General features: G+C 35.9%; 3 protein-coding genes across 3 annotated transcripts in view; 2 read left to right on the top strand and 1 right to left on the bottom strand.

The window, feature by feature from the left end:
• The window catches only part of LOC136802082 (prolyl 4-hydroxylase subunit alpha-1-like), a 136,378-nt gene that overhangs the window by 109,251 nt on the left and 8,232 nt on the right, over positions 1–18,895 (top strand). The window lies entirely within an intron of this gene.
• On the bottom strand, positions 43–11,027 carry LOC136799662 (probable serine incorporator). The gene is made up of 10 exons (XM_067056409.1): positions 10,789–11,027; positions 6,926–7,248; positions 6,260–6,339; positions 5,821–5,914; positions 5,101–5,144; positions 4,599–4,675; positions 3,888–4,089; positions 2,475–2,671; positions 1,484–1,614; positions 43–418 (listed from the first exon to the last, which is right to left on the bottom strand). Exons 1-10 carry the CDS (start codon positions 10,867–10,869, stop codon positions 277–279), a joined length of 1,371 nt encoding a protein of 456 aa, XP_066912510.1. The 5' UTR covers positions 10,870–11,027; the 3' UTR covers positions 43–276.
• Positions 11,337–18,584, top strand: LOC136799474 (polyadenylate-binding protein 1-like). Its single transcript, XM_067056218.1, has 7 exons — positions 11,337–11,918; positions 14,531–14,843; positions 15,502–15,736; positions 16,037–16,175; positions 16,505–16,815; positions 17,111–17,539; positions 17,705–18,584. The coding sequence occupies exons 1-7, from the start codon at positions 11,711–11,713 to the stop codon at positions 17,981–17,983; spliced, it is 1,914 nt and encodes a 637-aa protein (XP_066912319.1). The 5' UTR covers positions 11,337–11,710; the 3' UTR covers positions 17,984–18,584.

Genomic DNA, 18,895 nt, shown 5'->3' on the forward strand with positions numbered 1-18,895 from the left:
CTGGCAAGAGTTGGCTACCATGTAAAAAAACGAAAAGGTATATTCTGGTCTTAATCGAACATATCGGAAGTTTCTTTTTAAACAAAACAAAACAATATATCTTACAACAAAGATTTTACAAAAGAAACCAAAACTAAAAATTATACAATGGGTTAAACTTTACCAAAAACAAATAAACTAAATAGTTACAGAATTGATCCTAAATAGAAGGATCTAAATACAAAATTCAAAAGTACACTTATATACAAACAAGGTTTTTGTACTGGAAAGCGAACTTTAGTGGAACTCTCGATCGGGAAAAAGCATAGGCGCGACAAGAGTCCACCCAAAGAGGACGAAACACGCCCAACTTGACGCCATCTTGACCCAAACTGTAGCCATGCTGCTGGTTAAGGTTTTGAAGTTTGCACCTTCAGGGCTAAAACACAGAAACAAAAGAATTTTATAAAGAGTCATTATCTAAGGGAATTAAAAAGCTGTGATCGGAAAGCACTGAAAAAAACAGCGCACGGAACGATTTTAAATGTTTTTCCGTTTCATATCACCATATCAGACATATATTTCATATTAGGACGGTCTCTCCCTATTGTTATATTGTATTGAATAAACAAGAAATTTTTCTTTTCCTCTTTCTGACCAATAATCAATGTGAAAAAACACCCCTGTGTCACAGACCCGCTGGGACCCCAGCCCCACTGGAAAATTTGGCAAAAATTTCTTCCCCGGTAGGAAATTACCCCACTGGGAAATTTACTTTCATTTCATCCCCATTCGAAATTTAATGTTAAAAATTGCACTCCAAACCATCCCCACTGGATTATTTAACCTTAAAACAAAAGAATTTCTATCCCCATTGGAATTTCAAAAGAAATTTTTATCCCCATTGAGGAAAAAGGTTCCACCGAGGCTGTGAGACAGGGGTGTGAAAAAGCTTGTAAGTTGAAACTAACGAGTAAGCAAACTACATATATCACCCTTATTTAAAAACAAAACCTTTAAGTCCAAAAAAAGCACAAAAATCTTTACGGATTCCTAATCTAACAGGATCAAATACTTTAAGAGTGCAAATTTTAGCGAATAAAAAAACTTTCGTGAATCCCACCAGTCTTGGCCTCTTTCGTGAAAGTTAGTGTCTTTGAAAATGTTTAACATGGAAATTCGCGAAAATTTATTCAGTAATTTGCAGAATGACATCTGATGTTTCCACCCTCTCTTTATAAAGACTGGTCTCCACTTGCGCGCGCTTCAATCGCACTTTTTGGCTTCAATCCTTTTTGCTTGGAAAAAAGATAACGTCATAAAAATGTAGTGGGCGCTCGAAATGATCCAGATCGCACCAATGTAGTTGCTTCATTTTTCTTTTGACTAATAGTGTGGAAGCTTTGCTCGAAAAAGTGCGATCGAAGCGCGCGCAAGTAGAGACTGGCCTTAACGCTGAGAGTGACCAGTTAAATAAAATGTTTCAATGAGTGGTCAAACTCACCTGTACCAGTTGGTCAACATCATCATGATATAGAGTGAGGCCAATGCATAAGTGAAATGAAAGAATGAATAATTGTATGCAACTTCTGTACTCTCGTTATCGTAAACTTTTTGTCCTTTGTATTCCACGTCCTGAGTAATAATGAAAAAAAGACGGCTAACAAATTACTGTTTAAACCTTTCAAAAACTGATATAATCAATCCGTGAAAACATAAAAAGATGATATTAAAATTCATTACACAATTAAATGGGAACAAAATCTAGAAAAGACTGGAAAACCGGAAAATAATAATTTTTTCTCAAGAATATCTTTCGGAATATATATGTAAATGTCGTTAAATTACTGTAGCTTATACCTTTAACAATCCAAAAGTCAGCTCAAAAATCAAATCAATTGATTGATCAAATTTCAAATTCATTGAGCCAAACAAACCAATCAGTGGCATAGAAAGTGATTCGATTGTTAAGCGGAATTTTGGATTGTTAAAGGTAGCTACGGTAATTTAGACAACTATTAGATAAGTATTCCGAAAGATATTCTAGATTCTGCTACAAAATCACAATCCCTCAAAAAAGATTAATCATGTTTAATGACGGTTAAATATCTTGGCAACAATACGTGGTACTTTGAAAACGAGACTCGCGATACTTTAATTCAGTTGGTTAAAAATATAAAACGCAATTGGACTTTTCCAGAAAAAAAACGTATACCCTGTTGAGCAGGTCCATTTCCGTTCCAAGGGGGTAAGGTTTGATATGTGGCGGAATTCCATAGGGAGATACAAAAATTTGTCAAAAATAACTGGAATTCCATGTAGGGTAGCTTTTTAAATCCTACTAAAATTCAGAATTCCAGAGGGGTTTAAACCTGAAATTGACTGGAATTCCAGGGGGTTCCAGCCACAGGGATGGACTTCCTTAACAGGGGAATACGGTTTTTTTTCTGGAAAAGCCCATTCCCGAACTTTGTTCCTTTAATTATTAAACTTACGTCATCACCCTGTCCATTATTTTCGATTAGCAAAACTTCTTCGATGTCTGCATCATCTGATTGGATGGAAAGTGAAGAACTTTTGGCACTGGTTCTCACACACGAATAGACGACCGTGCAAAAAAGAAAGATGGCTGCCAACACTGTTTGTGTGTCGAAACCAGGTGCGAAAGAATCACTTTGCAAGAAGGAACTACCTGTAGAAAAGGAGTTTGAATTAGTAAGGACTGGTTGTCACACACGATTAAGCCGGGGAAAAGAGAAAGATAGCTGCCAACACTGTTTTTCGTGTCGAAACCAGGTGCGAAGGGGAATGACTTGCAAGAAGAAACCACATGTAGAAAAGAGAGTTTGAATTAGTAAAAACTGGTTCTCATTTAATACAGCGAGGCTAACACCACAGAGAAAATCTTCCCTCGGGGTAACATAAAACCCTAACACCAAAATTTTGTATAACGTTTTTAAATGCTAGAAAGTATAATTACATAACCACCCGGCTAAAGGTGGCATTAAATAAAATTTGAAGGATGTTGGAAGCCACTAGAAAAAGAATCTCGAACTGTAGAACAAAATCCACTTCATGACCTTGAAACATTACAAGGGAAAGGATTCGAGTTTACCAGAGTTGAAGGACGTCGAATGCCTATGTATGATATGTGAACATGGCGACAATGACGACTCGAGAGACATTCGAAACCCGGGGAGGAGGACCTTTGACCTTTTGTTGGACCCTTACAGTAAAGAAAATATTTGGCAAAAAACGTGCCCTTAAAGTGCTATTCAAATTCTCCGCTAAATTTTCTTGAAGTTTCCCCAATTTCACCCAAAGATTTCGTATTTTATTAATTTTTCCATCTTACAGTACAACTTTCTCTCTTTTAAGGGCCGGACGACAGTAGGTCGCTTACATTGAGTGCAACCCCCCTCTGGGATTTGAAATTATATAATTTGGTCTACTTAGATCAAAAGATATTCCACTTTTATTTTCCATAAATTTTCGATCGTTTTCTACACAATGCCTCGTTTTTATGTTCAAGAAACTTTACTGTCAAACAAAATACTTTAAATTTGAAATTTTCGCAACCGTCTCATTTTCGCACTAAACTAGAAATAAATCTTGTTTGAATTGGGCATACATCACGTGACACCGGGAAAGGTTTTTAAACAGCGGTAAGCTCTAGTATTGACGGCTCAACTTTCGCCCTGCATATTCTAATTGTAAGAGTAGGCACAAAGCGGGCACAAAGTGGGCAGTTTAATTATTTGTTTCAAAAAGGTTGAAAGAAGACATTGCATTGACGTCAAAAGAGGGTAATGCATTGACTTCAGACAGCCCACTTTATGCTTACCTTAATTCACCATTAGAATAGGCAGGGCGAAATGTGGGCCGTCTAAACTAGAACTAATTGTTACCTGGATTGCAATCTGTGCCAGGTTCATTAGACATGGCGGACAATGTCAAATACATGCTGTATGCAGAAATGATGGACGCTTGAAGCAGCCCTGACGTTGGTTGTGATTCTTGGACACGAGGATGAATGGAAATGAGTGACAGAAGAACGGCAATGATGAAGTTGAAACTCAAAAAGAATTTGTTCAATCCACATCCTGAAGTCTGAGGGAATAGAGAGTAAAAAGAGTTAGTTAACATTATATGGACGTTAGCAAGACGCCTAATGGGTCATTCCATTTTATATCCATACATAGGGGTTGGAAGAACATTTCCAGGGGGTAAAAGGGGTCTAAAGAAGTGTTTTTCATTCTTTCAGGGGTAAAAAAACCTTTTTTAATATCTTCTTAAGTAAAAGCTTTTTAGATACTCTGAGAATGTTCAATTATAACAATAGCACATTGGCCCAATAAGCAGAAGTATTGTATAACATCAGGGGTGGTCAAAGAAAATTCTTTTAGAAAATGAGCTAGAATGCTAAGTAACCTCAGCCCTGAGCTGAAAATTGGGGTTTCATATTAAAAAAGTGTGTATGTTTCGAGAGACATCTCAACGAGTTGTTCTAAGACTCCTTTTCCTTTAACTGCCGCAAATATGGGCCGACCTAAAAAGGGCCGAAAAAGGTACAAAGTTAAAACTGACCACGTTTTTAAAGAAAAGTATAAACTTCCTACCTTAGTATAGAAAATGAAACCACAAATAGTGATGGCCAACGCGATTGCATACAACCCTCCAGTACATACAGCCAGTCCTAAAATAACGAAATGAAAGTGAAAAGTGGAATTCTTAAAGCTTCTCCTGAAAAGAAGATATTCTCTGACCCGATCGTTATGTATCCAAAAAATATATTCTTTTAATGAATCAAGTTCAGTTTCATATTACTGCGGGAAGGAAACTTCCTCAGCACGAAGCTTATTTCTTGACGACATAGTAACAATTCTAATTTGACGTCGGAGTTTATCCTTTACAATACATCACAGGAAGGAAAATACAGTCAGACAGTCGGTACATAATCGGATAGTGATGGATGTTTAAAAAATATACAAATATAATTGCTAATCTCAAGAAAATTCGAACAAAACCTTGTTAAATCATGATGGCATAGTTATATGCTTCTACTTTTAAATACTTTATCCAACTTTTTTAAAGGCTCAACAATAAAATGAAATTACGTACCAATGAACCAAATCTTGTTGTCAGTTTCCTCATACTTGCCAATCCTTAATGAAACACAATATTTTTTTCATGGTAAATTCAAAAGTTCAGCTTCTGAAGCCTTTTATATTTAATACTTTACTGGCATGAAAAAAGCGCTAGTAATACGTATCTCGACAACAAACACGCATAAATTGTGGTAAAAAGGCACAATATCGTAAAAATATTATTTCCCTATAGTGCCAACCGCGAAATCAAGTTCCCGCAAATTCTTAGAATCTTTGCGGAAGAGCGCAACCTCGAAATTTAATCGCAGTGCAAACTTGTCCAATTAAAATAGTCTCGATAACAATAAGATCCAAGCGAAACAAGGTCAAATGTTCAGCTCGGCTCCATAGCGATCGTGTGCAATTTTTATGTTGGTAAGAGAGAACGAGTACATACCATGAAGTATAAGCCCGAAGGGCTAGAAGTCAATCTCCTTGGTAGGATTTGAAGCCAACAAATCCTACCAAAGTTGCGCGGCCTTGAGCGGCTCGCCTGGTTTTTACACAAATGACAGATTGAAACTAAAATTTACCGCTAAATTTCGTAAAAATATCAATCGTAAACAAAGGAATTGCTAGATTCAATCTGTCGTCAAAAAAGCGGCGCATTTTTTAAGGCTTCACTTTTTCTTGCCTGAGAAAGGTTAGAGATTGAACTCTAGCCCTTCGGGCTTTAAACTCAATGAGTACATACCATTTCTGTGACCAGCTATAAGCGAAATCAATCAACAGAACCAATTGGATCAAGATAAACAAGAAGCCACCAATCATACCAATATACATCCAAACTAGAATTTTAAAAATTAACAATTATAATGAAAGTAAGTAGAAAACTTATGTAACTCCGGATAAGTTTACAATAAGTTCTTGTAACATTCTAATATATTCTTTTTCTAATGGAAACTGAACTTGCATAATAAACAATGTTTTAAAGATATGTATATTACATTTATAATTTTTTAAGAAAGAAATGATACGATTAACTCTCTCTCTCTAATTCGATCTAAAAGGGAGCAAAATTTTCTTCGTTGAGACGCTGGTTAGAGGTTAAAAGCACAAAAGTATGTGTAGACTCAAAATATCGGTGTAATTGCCATGATATCTTTGTTGTTAACTTCACAAAAGATTCTTACCCCTAGAGAAGTCACCTTTTGGAATGTAAAAAGCACCGACCAGTAGTGCAATGAAAACGAGTAGTTTGATTGCCCAAAACCTGAAATTGAAAAAACGAAACATAGTAGGAAAAAAACTTTTAATCTAAAATATTATGCAATGTGTTGATTTACATTTATCTATTTGTTGAATGCTGATCCTTTATCAGTTCTAAAAAGCCATTATTAAGAACCAGTAGCATAGCTAAGAGGGGCGCAAAATTTGTGTAGGAGAGCAGACTTTAATGACACTGTAATTATCTATTCATAGTATTAAAAGATAATTATAATGGCATAAAATCTGCTCTCCTACACAAATTTCACGCCCCTCTTGGCTATGCTATTGAGAACAGGGGAATTATTCTACCATTTTATAGAATAATACAAATAAAATTCCTACACACGCTCTGATAGACTAATCTATTGTAAAGTTCTTGTGGAAGTATAGCCAATTTTGACAACTAAACAAGTAAATTCTGCAAATGTTGTTTTCTGTTGATTCTCAATGAATTGTTTAAATACTCAAATGCTAAGGCTGTCAATCTAAAAGTGAATGGAAACAACATGGCAGATTAGTTGCCAATAAAACAAGACACGTTTTCATTACAGAAAATATCCAATCCTAAATATGTTAGTTAATCGTCTTACCCATTGTGTATACTAGCTCTTGGATCTTTGCTGTTACGAATTTTAAACGTGATCAAAGCCATTATGAAGAAAAAAGCAAACATTGCAAAGCAAACACGATAAACCGCCACATAACCAACAACCTGGTCACAATCAAATGTTGGACATAAGTGAGGTACTTTATTCAATTTCTGACGGATGTTTGGTGACAACATGACACATGATAGAATAAATCCAAGCAGGAGTACCAGTGTGTAACCAATCCTTGAAGCAGTTGAATTTTGACAAGATGGACATGCTTTACAACATAAACTGCAAGCAGCAGACCCACAACAACAAGCAATCTACAAAATTAAAAAATATTGGTTTTCTCCCAAAAAATATGATATATGTAGTAGAATAAAGTAAAACAAACAATTTGGGAGGGATATACTATATAATTGATGCTTTTTATGATTAAACTTATATAAATTTTCCTGAAGAGTTATATCCCAAGGATGACATTTCTGGTTATTACATGTAGAGAGTTTTTTGGAGAAATATCTAAATAAGAAAACCTAATTAGGAAAATTCTCCTATAGTAATAAGGAGCTAAGTTTTTTAGTTTATCCCATCAAAATTTGATGACTAGAAGGCTTAGATAAATACTTGATATCGCATCTGATTAAATGAGGAATAGATTTTGAATCAACATAACTGTTTAGCCAATCTCTAAAGGTCATTTTTCAGACAAAATTTTCTAAGGGGATTCCACCAGACCCCCTGCTCAAATCATTCTTGTTACGCTTGAAAAATTACCGTGAGTGGTTCTAAATCTGACAGCCCTGCCTAGTTCCGATAGGGTCTTTGGAAGATACAAACTAAAGTGTCTCAACCGGTATTCCAACGAAGCCATATTTTGGTTTGTACAGAAATTTCGCCCGCTCAAATCAAAACAACAAAATGGTCAATCTCACTAAAGCAAAACATTGCCGCCACAGCATTTCCCTGGATAAAAATTCTGGTCACGTGACCATCCGTGATTTTAGACTAATGAAAACGCTTCATTTCCCCGGATTAAAGTTGTGTCTACACTAACACGCGGGAAATAGCTAGAAAAAGATCAAATTAAATTTTTCTCTCTTCTTGCACGTTGCAGCAAACATAAAATACTTTAAGAGGCCATTTATTTAAGAAAGGGGTGTTATATCATAAATAAATTATGGGAGTCAGTGATATTTTAAGTAACAAGTTCATTAAAAAATTTATTTTGAAGTTTGTTTTTATAAACAAAACCCCCGTGCTAGATGATAATTTTATTTTCTTAACTTATGGACCCATTTGGAAGTATTTGTAATACAGATCATTTGGCAGTGTAGTTGCAGCCTATACAAGAATTGGAATCTAAATAAAGTCTGAAGTCGTAACTCCTTGCCAGTGACCCCGCAGAGGAATTTTTAGTTGGCAGACACTGACTTTAGGTTGGTTTGGAAATCGTTTTATTTTGAAATGTAATCTTCACTTTAGATGAACACTTTTATCCATTTGGATTCATGAAAGGTTCAAGGTTTGTTTACTTTTTATTTCAAATTATTTCATTGATTTATTGTGTAGCTGATTGAAAAATGAAGATTTTTGATACCGTTAGTGGTCCTAAATCTGACAGCCCTGCCTAAATCTGATGGGGTCTTTCAAAGATACAAACTAAAATAAAAACAAACCTTTCGGTTCGCTGTGACACAATGAAGATACCAAAGTGTCAACTAAACTGAAAGATTTGATACACTGAACCAATTGGATCAAATTAAAATAATTGTTTCTTATACAAAACATAATTTTTTATTACATAAACTGTTAACGTTTTAAACACAAGCAACGGATTCAGAATAATAGAGGTAATTATTTTTACAACTCACACTTTTTTTATCACATTGATTGACATCTTGACATTATAGTCATCTTTTTAGATCAGATGTTTTGTTTCAAGAGTCCTTGCAATAGTTTATTGTTCAACTTGGAGAGGGAATGTTTGTAAACATAGAATTTTTTTCATATATTTATTTGGGGGGTCGGATTTAGGCAGGGCTGTCGGATTTAGAACCATTCACGGTAGGACCCTGCCGACGCACCGGACTGTCCGGTGGCAAAAAGTATCCTTTCGCTACACCGGACGAAATAAGTCTGGTGTCAGTCCGGTGTTGCATACATGGAATTTTGAACGCCAGACATTTATAAAACAAAAAATTAAGAAGCACCGGACGCACCGGACTGCATTTTTACACCAGACTTTTGCGTGTCCGGTGTTCGTTAAGTCCAGTGCGTCGGCAGGGTCCTTTCACGGTAGTTATCAGGGTGGGCTTAGCCGCCATTTTGAATTTCGATTTTTTTTTCTCTTGTACTCGGCAATTTAGAGGTTGTTCGTATTACGCAATTTGGCTTATGCGTAACACTTGTGCATTTGGGCTTTGGAGGTAAACAAACCCGTTTTTGCCTGCGTTTCCTTAGGGAAAATTGGTTTTTTGAGCTTTTCTTAAGATCTGTCGAACAAAATCCCCTCAAATTTTAGTATGCCATAGCTGTCAACTCTCCCGCATTGGGCGGGAGACTCCCGCATGCCAACGGCGCTTTCTCCCGCGGGAAAAAAAATCAGCCAAATCTCCCGCATTTTCAGGATTTTCTCCCGCATCTCCCGCATTTCCAAAATGTTTCCGATTTCTTGAAAAAAATTCAGAATTTGAAAGAGCGGAATGGCAAAATTTCCTGAATTTGGAAAATTGAGACGTAAAATTTCCCTATTTCCCCCATTTCCGGGAAAAGAATTCTGATAAAATCGGATTTCGCAGGAAAATTACCTCGATTTCCTGATTTTCCGATTCGGAAAAATTGGATTATCGAGAAAATTTTTCCGACTTGGAGCTCTCCCGCTCCGTTGACAGCTATGGTATGCTCAATCTATTCATGATATTATACCACCCTGAAAATCTTTTGCCAAAAGAAGATTGTTATCAAAAGTTAGAAGCTGCACGAAAACCCACTTTCCCTTCCCCTTGCAGGCAAAAACACGTTCGTTTACTACCTCCCAAACAATTTTATACACAACGGTGGAGTGCACATTTTCCCGGGCCATTTCTGAGAAGTTTGAATTATGGGAAAGGTGCAGCTATTGGAAAAATAAAATTTTTTGCAATAGCCAGACGGTGTCAATCGTACAACTTCGAACAAAAATTTCAATCGAACCAATCGAACATAATCGAACGATATCGAATAATTGCGATTCAATTGTCGAACGTAATCGAATATCTTAATCGAACGGCCGATTCCTGGGTAATATTCAATTGTGTTCGATTGCGTTCGAGTAATGTTCGATTGATAGTTGACTATGTTCGATTTGTTCGATTGATTGTCAATTACATTGGATTAATGTTTGATTACGATTATGTTCGATGAGTTTGATTGTGATTATCAAATTGGATCACTCTGTTAGAGCTTTTTAGCGTTGGCGTACCATACCAAAGCAAATAAAATCTAATACTTGAATTGAAAATTGAATCAATTGAACGTAATCGAATACAATCAAACGTAATCGAAGCAATCGAACAGTAAATCCTGGGTAATATTCGATTGCGTTCGATTGATTCGGCGTTTGATTTGTTCGATAGACACCCTACCGTCTGGCAATAGATCTAGCCTTTTATTTTTTCTTTCTTTCCCACTTTAATACCTACTTCACTGTTGAGTTTGATTTTACCATTTGAATTTTCTTATGCAAACAAGCCACTAACGCCATTTGGGAAAATTCAAATTTATTTTAAAGCCATTATAAAATAAAAAACTAAATCAAAGTGTTCTTTACTCCCTTCTGTACTGTATTATTTTCAAGTAAGAAAAGAATTATCAATTATAACCTGACTTGCTGCACAACCTCCAATAGAGGGCAAACAGCTTGCAGCTGAACCAATGCCGATAAGACTCAATAAACTTCCCATAGTCAATTTTCAACCTCTTCTATCTGTTTGATAACTGTATAATATGATACAAAAAAATTATTATTTTAGTTTTCACTCAAAAATTTTCACTTCTCTTGGCGGCCATCTTTGTTGTTGTTGTTTTTTCAGTTTGAGCAAGTCTCTTCAAATCCCGCCTATAGTTTGAGCATGTCAAAGAGGGCGTAACAGCACGCGGGGCGGTTTAACGGGAAGTTTGAAAATGAAGAGAAAGTTGATATGGAGGCATGCGACCAAGTAAACATGAAAGGGACATGTGAGATATTGACACTAAAATAATTATCAACCGTTTGATTGCAATTTAAAGATGTTATTTAAATTTGTTTATTATGCATTTACCATTGAATTTCAAGAATCGTTAAATCCATAGGGGAATATGAAATTTACAGGGCGGAATATCGAAAGAAGCCTCAGTACAAAGTTTAGCTCGACCCAGTCCCCGGCGAACACGATGTGTTGATTCAGCAAAACTGTGTCCATCTCTTTCCATTCAGTTGCAGTTCAGCTAACCTTGTGTTAAGTAGTTGTTTTTGGGTATCGTCGTGTCGACGCCTAAGCCTACTTTATTTAAATGTATTGTTAAAAATTTACAAAAAAAAATTATAAAATTATAAAAAACCATAAAAAAATATATCATATATACACGTGAAGGAAACCATCCTGAGTACACAGAGATTGCATTGCACGAGGTTTGTTTACAACGACTAGCAGTGTAACACATTTTACCAGGCGTGACAACAACATTCGCCTCTTTATTATTATTCAAGAAGAATTTATAATCAAACTCGAAGTTTTATTTACTTGAGAACTTTACACATACAAGATGAATCAACAAGGACAAGGTGCATCATCCGCAAACTACCCAATCGCTTCCCTGTACGTTGGTGACTTGAGTCCAGATGTTACAGAAGCCATGCTTTTCGAGAAGTTCAGTGCTACTGGTCCAGTGTTATCTATCCGAGTCTGTCGTGACTTGGTCACTAGACGGTCCCTTGGCTATGCTTATGTCAACTATCAACAACCTGCTGATGGTAATATTTATTTTTGTTGTTTAAAAAGACATCTTCCATGGTTTTGCATGAATTAGATGAAAATAATGCAGGAATTGATTAGCTATATGGTTAAAGAACGAAAAATGATGCATGCGTGTTACAATGCAGGATTCTTTAGAGGATGATATAAATTCTGATGCAAAAGATTTGTTATGAAATTGGAAGTAAAACAGATTTAGATTTCATAAAATGTTATGCTGTAGTCAGTTATACTTAATTTGAGGGTGCTGACTCAGAATTGGGCTATTCCAAAAAAAAATTGTATAGGGGTATTGATAAACTTTTTTTCACTAACCCCCCTGGAAATTTTGGATAACAAACTATCCCCTGGAAATTAGGAGTCGACACCCCTGGAAAGTTAAATATTGTGAAAAAGTGCCTGGAAAGTGGCTATTGATGCCAGTGTAGGAGGAGAGAACCCCCTGGAAACCTTTAATAACCCCCTTGGAAAATCTGAAAATGACCAAAAGCCCCTTGGAAAATCGAGGCTCAGTCCCCCCTGGAAAAGTTCGTCAATACCCCTGTATGGTTTAAAAATAGAATAGCCCATTAGTGTTATCCAAGTTTAGGTTTAATTTTTTGTCTATCATGTGTTCTTTTCTTTTACATTGGGCTATTCAAAAATAAAATTGTACATGGGTATTAACAAACTTTTTACATTAACCCCTTGGAAATTGGGTCAACACCCCTGGAAATTAAAATTTTATGAAAAAGGGGCTGGAAAATGACTAGTAATGATGTCAGTTTAGGAAGAGAAAACCCCTTGTAGAATTAAGGCTCAAACACCCCTGTACCGTAAGTTGGTCTAATATCAACATCCCCCGTTTAATTCCGACACGCTTCTTTACAGACAGGAATAATATGAAAGCTTGAATCACTGGTTTAAAAAAGGATTATTCCTCTCTGACCACTAAGCAAAGAAAAACAGTTTAAACCATTCTATCAATTTCAGCTGATAAAAAGGGTGTCGGAATTAAGTTACGGTATGGTTTAAAAATGGAATAGCCCATTCCAGGCTAAAATTTAAGGCCTAAAAAATTATGATTTTTGGTTTTTTTTGCCATTTGTAGATCAGAAGTTTTAGCCTTTGTTTAAAAACAAAGGAAATGGGGAATTTCCCTAAATTCTGCTTCTAATATACGCATAATTAAAGACCTTTTTCACCACAAACATTAACAACTTTTGATCTTAATGTCAGAAATTTTCACTGGCAGTTCAAGTTCCTTTGCTTTTATTAAAACATTGGATAAGGATAGTATTTGCTATTTTAAGCTCAAAAAAGAATTTAGTGAATTGAAGTACTTTAAATATTGTTCATGCAGCCCTGTGAATCGAGGTCGGCATTCGGCAATGCCGACTTGAAAGCCGACGTAACTTGAGCTGAAGTCGGCTTTTATTTGCTGACGTAATTTACACTCTAGGTCGGCGCGCCAACAAAAGAAATGTTTTGGTAATCTAATTGTGTTATCATTTGATAACACTTGTGCATGATAATCAAGCCTCATTCCATTCTCTTTATAAAACATAAAACTTAATAACACAATTATAGAGCAGCTGAATTTGTTAGTTCGTTAATTTTCTTCCTATTTTGTCTTTGCCGACCTGAACAAGCTACTTAGGACGGCTTTGCCGACCTAAAATGACCTCTAGGTCAGCAAAATTTTGCCGGCCTACGGCTCGTTTTGGTCGGCATTTAAGTGCCGATATTATTTTGTCTGAATTCACAGGGCTGTTCATGGGAATTCAATTGCAAAAATATCTGACATTACACTTCACTTAGTAATTTCTTGTAGTACATCTTTTGCTCATTTTCAAGAGCTTTGTCATATGGTTGCAAAGTTCATTCTTGAGGCCATTGTACAGACTCATTTGGCTGTTTATCAATCCAAGTCTCTTGATTTAGTTTTTTGTTTTATTTAAAAGTAATGAAGTATGCTTTAAAGTCTGAAGTAATCTTGCAAATTTCTGATGTTTGGGCGAGACAGCATAGCACTTTTTTTATTTAGGTAAGAACTGCATAAAATTGTAAAAAAGCACAAAAGTTGCAATTTTTGGTCAATTTTAGACCAAAATGTGGCGAAAAGTGGAACTTGCGCATGAAATATCTCGAGTTAGGTAATGAAATCGGCCATACCCGTTTAAAAGTCTTCTGTATAGTTTTTTGAGAGCTTTCGAATGGTTTACCTGATATTGTCTGAAAATGAGTTTGAAATTTTCAAAACATTTCGCCCTTAGGGTTTTGCCTGGGGAAAAAAGAAATTGCCCAAAAAAGGGATGTTCCACCAGTGGGATTTTAGGGGATTTTTTCCTGAGGCATAAGCATCCTATAGAGAAAGTCTGGAGAAAGTTTCAGCTATATATTATTTTTTTCCTGTAAATTTATGCTAAACGACCCCACTATTAGCTTGATCTGGAAATAGTATTTGTTTTAATAAAAAACAAGAGATTATTTTGAAAATTAAAAACTTGACTTTGGAAGTAGCGATTTTCTAGTTCCAGATTCTGGATTGAAACCTAAAGAGTGTTCAGTTAATGAAATTTTTAGAGTCATTGTACATGTCCATAATGTTTTTATTTCAATTTATTTCCAGCTGAGCGAGCCATTGATACTTTGAACTATGACCCCATCAAAGGACGTCCGTGCCGTATCATGTGGTCTCAACGTGACCCAACTCTACGAAGATCTGGTGTTGGAAACATTTTCATCAAGAACTTGGATAAGCATATCGATCACAAAGGTCTTTATGATACCTTCAGTGCTTTTGGAAACATTCTCTCATGTAAAATTGCTGCTGACGACAAAGGTCAATCCAAGGGCTATGGTTTTGTTCATTATGAAACTAAAGAAGCTGCCCAAGAAGCTATCAGCAAAGTCAACGGCATGATGTTGAACGACAAGAAAGTGTAAGTGAAACCTTTTCAGAAGCTTAACTTGGATTAGTGAGTAGCAAGCTATTTCAAACAATTGATGACTTGTTTGGCTGTGTTTGTCTCATATCAAACATGATAATCTTGGAGTGTTCTTGGCTGACCCTTACTATAATGGTAGTATGTGTATATATAGTATGTATGGGTTTTAATAAGATAATGAATCAGGCTCAGGATTCAATTAAGAACTTTTTTATTGTTTTAGCATAAAATAATGCAGTCAAAGCCAATAGAGTGCTCAATTGCAAGTAGAGTGATTTTGGTTTCCAAATGTCCTTATTATTCAAAGATATTTTGAATATATGTTTTTACTATAAGTTTAAGTACTTCAGGTGTACAAACCTTCACAAGCAGAAACTTCCGCAAGATAGAAAAGCTGCAAAATGAATTATATACCCTTTCAAGAATTTTAAAAGACATTAACTTTTGCCAAAACGGCTAAAATCTGTCAAGATCAAGATTTTCTGCTCCCAAAAGTTTGTCACCTTAGCATATTTTTATTGGCCTGTTCAACTCAAATTAAACTGCTTGACTTACATTCTACTTTAACTTCCGTCTGATTGTTGGCGTGGTTTTATCTCTTATTTCACGGTTTCGCTCATCAACTATGATTTTGATTGTTTACTCATTTCAGCTTTGTGGGAGAATTCATGTGTAAGAAAGAGCGTGTGGACCAGATTGGTGACCAACAAAAGAAATTTAAGAACATCTTTTGCAAGAATTTTGGAAATGAATTTACAAATGACAAACTTTTGGGATTGTTTCAAGAATTTGGAGAAATCACCAGTTGTGTTGTTATGACTGATGAGTCTGGAACAAGCAGAGGCTTTGGTTTTATTGCCTTTGAAAATCATGAAGATGCTGAAAAGGTGAGTATCCATTAAGAGGTCAAGCTATATTCAATTTGAAAAGCTCTCCAATTTTTCTTGGTCCTTTTTCAAGTTTACAAACAAACACTAAATGGAACTGAATGTTCATTAATTTTCTTTAATTTCCTCAGGGAAAATTTAATAAATTTCTCAAATACCACCCTTTCGGTGTTTTAGTAGCAAGTTTTTTTGGTATACCACCACATCACTAACAACACGATAGTTTGAGTCACATTTTAGTACTGTCCACCCCTGTTGAAAATAGGATGAAAATGAATAAACTGATTCTTTTTTCTCTAGGCTTGTGATGAGTTGAACAATAAGGAGATTGATGGAAACAAAATCACTTGTTGCCGTGCTCAAAAAAAAGCTGAAAGATCCATGGAATTGAAAAGCAAATTTGAACAACAAAAGAACGAGAGAATTAGCAGATATCAAGGTATCCAAGCTGAAATCTTTCGAGTGTTGTATCAAGCAGTGTTGAAATCTAGTTTTAAAGACAACCTTTTAATTGTTATTTAATGAATTCCGCTTCGTAGGCATTTCTGCCTCTTCGAAAAGATCTTCTATAAAGTTGCTTAGAAAAAATTCGTTGTGTTAACTTCAAAGTTCTCTTCTATCCCGTTTGGCTTCTGGAATCTTTGCATTCTTTCTCTAAGTTAGCCCTTAGATTTGATTTTTTTAAGAATGATTAATTTGTAAAACCGTGAAAGGGTAGTACTGAGATTTTGACAACAATTCATCTTCATCTGTTAATTTTCTTTCTAGGTGTTAACTTGTACATCAAGAATCTGGAAGATGGCATCGACGATGAACGTCTTCGAACTGAATTCTCTCAATTTGGAACCATCACCAGCGCGAAAGTCATGAAAGACGACAAAGTAAATTCCAAAGGATTTGGTTTCGTTTGTTTTTCGTCTCCTGATGAAGCAACAAAAGCAGTCACAGAAATGAACGGACGCATCATTGTCACCAAACCCTTGTATGTTGCATTGGCTCAACGTAAGGAAGAACGTCGTGCACAATTGTCTACTCAGTTTATGCAGAGAGTTGGTCCTCTAAGATATCAACCTGGAGCCGTAAGTTGACTCTTTTCTCCTTTGGAAACTTTCTGCTTGAAACTGAATTGAATATTAATATCCACGAAACTCTTTATACATTATTTGATGTTATATATCAAAACTCATTTAGCATAGAAACAAAACTTAAAAAAAAAAATTTATGTAAAGTTCGCTTGTTTTTGCGTGTACTTTCAAGAATTTAAAATTTAAAATTTCGAGATACAATTAGGGTGCTACAAAGTTTTACGGGATGGTTTTACTAAGCCTCGTTAACGGCTTATCTCTTAAAACTTATTTTGCCATTATTTTTCAGGGAATGCCTCAGCAACAAGGTTATTCCTTCCAGCCAGGCCAACCAAGCTTCTATATCCCAACGATGCCACAAGGTCAACGTGCTGCCTTCATTGCTCAACCAGTGAGCCAAATGACCAGACCTCGATGGCAATCAGCAAACGTACGTCAAATGCAAGGTGGATACCCCAACCCTGGAGGAAACGTTCGCGGATCACGACCAAGACACCCCAACTCGGTCCAACCCCGACGTGAAACACCTTACAATCAGAAATTTCAACAAGGAGGCAATATGCCAAACCAAGTGATGCGTGCTGGTGGTCCAGTACCAAACCAAAGAGCTCAATACAAATTGAACCAAAATACACGCAATCAATACCCAGCTGGACCAGCACCTCCAGCTGTTGTCCCACAACAAGTTGCTGATCAACCAGCTCCAATGATGCCAGGAGTAAGCTAATATTGTTATTGTAGTTATCTGTTAGTGTTAAATTAGGAAGTGTAAGAACTATTGCGAATCTGACGTTTAGTCTAACCTAATGCGTTGTGCTACTTTGGAAAAATTTCCCTCGTAATTAAACTGCTAGTAACGTTGTGTTTTTGTTTTGTTTTTCAGCAACAAGAGCCATTGACTGCTTCCACTTTGGCTGGAGCCACTCCATCCGAGCAAAAGCAGATGATTGGTGAACGTCTTTTCCCCTTGGTCCAAGAACATCAACCCAAGATGGCCGGCAAGATCACTGGAATGTTGTTGGAGATCGATAATGGTGAATTGTTGAACATGTTGGAAAGTCGTGATTTGTTGAAAGATAAAGTGGGAGAAGCTGTGGCAGTACTTCAAGCTCATCAAGCTAAAGAGGCTCAAACCCAGGCTAAGACTGGTGAACAAGCCTAATTCCCTTCACACCCTAGCGTTGAGCATGCTTTGAATGGACTAAAAGAAAGTTTTAATGGAAGATTATTTCGGAAAGTTGTGTATGTTTTGATGTTTTTTGAAGCTTTGTTGTTTTGAAAAATTTCTCTGGAGAACGTTTTTCTGCTATTCCGGCGCTGAAGAAATTTAGTTTAACTTTTATTTTTTAGTAAAGAAATACTATATATGGAAATTTTACAGTATATTGCATAACAGGATTGATTAGGACGGTATTTATCAGAGGTTTTAAGGATTTTTATCGTTAATGTGAAAGTTATATGAAAGGGTTAACAATGGTTTATGTGTTGATGGATCTTAAAATTTCTCTGTGCCTCTTTTAAAATCTAGTTTGCAATCAATATGTTCTTCTAATTTTCTATGTACACTTTATTTTTTCATTAAAATACATAAAATAAAAACAGACAAAAAACAAAAAGGTCATGTCGACTGTAAACTTTGCATGTTTGTATTTGGTATCGCTTGTGAACAGTACTGAATCAATCTTCCATTTATTGTAATATTGTAGTATGGTATTATGTCATGAAAGAAGAATATAGCAGCATGCTTACACTTAACCAAACAATGCGTTTTCTATATTTTTACTTGCCAACTTTATTTGCTATTTGGACCAACCTCGGAGGTTCTTTAATTTAACCCTTTTCGTTCGTCCGTCCGTGTGTTACCAGCGTTTTTTTTGGGATTGGCTCATTTTATCATTGTGATGCCAATTGACGGAGCTCGAATTTCAAAAAAAAATTGGGCCATAAACTGCATAAAAATGGTGTTTGTTTGGTTCTTTTCTTTTTCGTACGAACATCTTGAACACTTCATTCAGTATGTTTCCGACTCTCTACCTACCGGGTAGGTCCATTTTCAACATGTTGCTTTTTTGAT

This window comes from Clytia hemisphaerica, unplaced genomic scaffold (genome assembly GCF_902728285.1).
Source record: "Clytia hemisphaerica strain Z4C2 unplaced genomic scaffold, Clytia hemisphaerica genome assembly, whole genome shotgun sequence".
NCBI classification, from domain to species: domain Eukaryota; kingdom Metazoa; phylum Cnidaria; class Hydrozoa; order Leptothecata; family Clytiidae; genus Clytia; species Clytia hemisphaerica.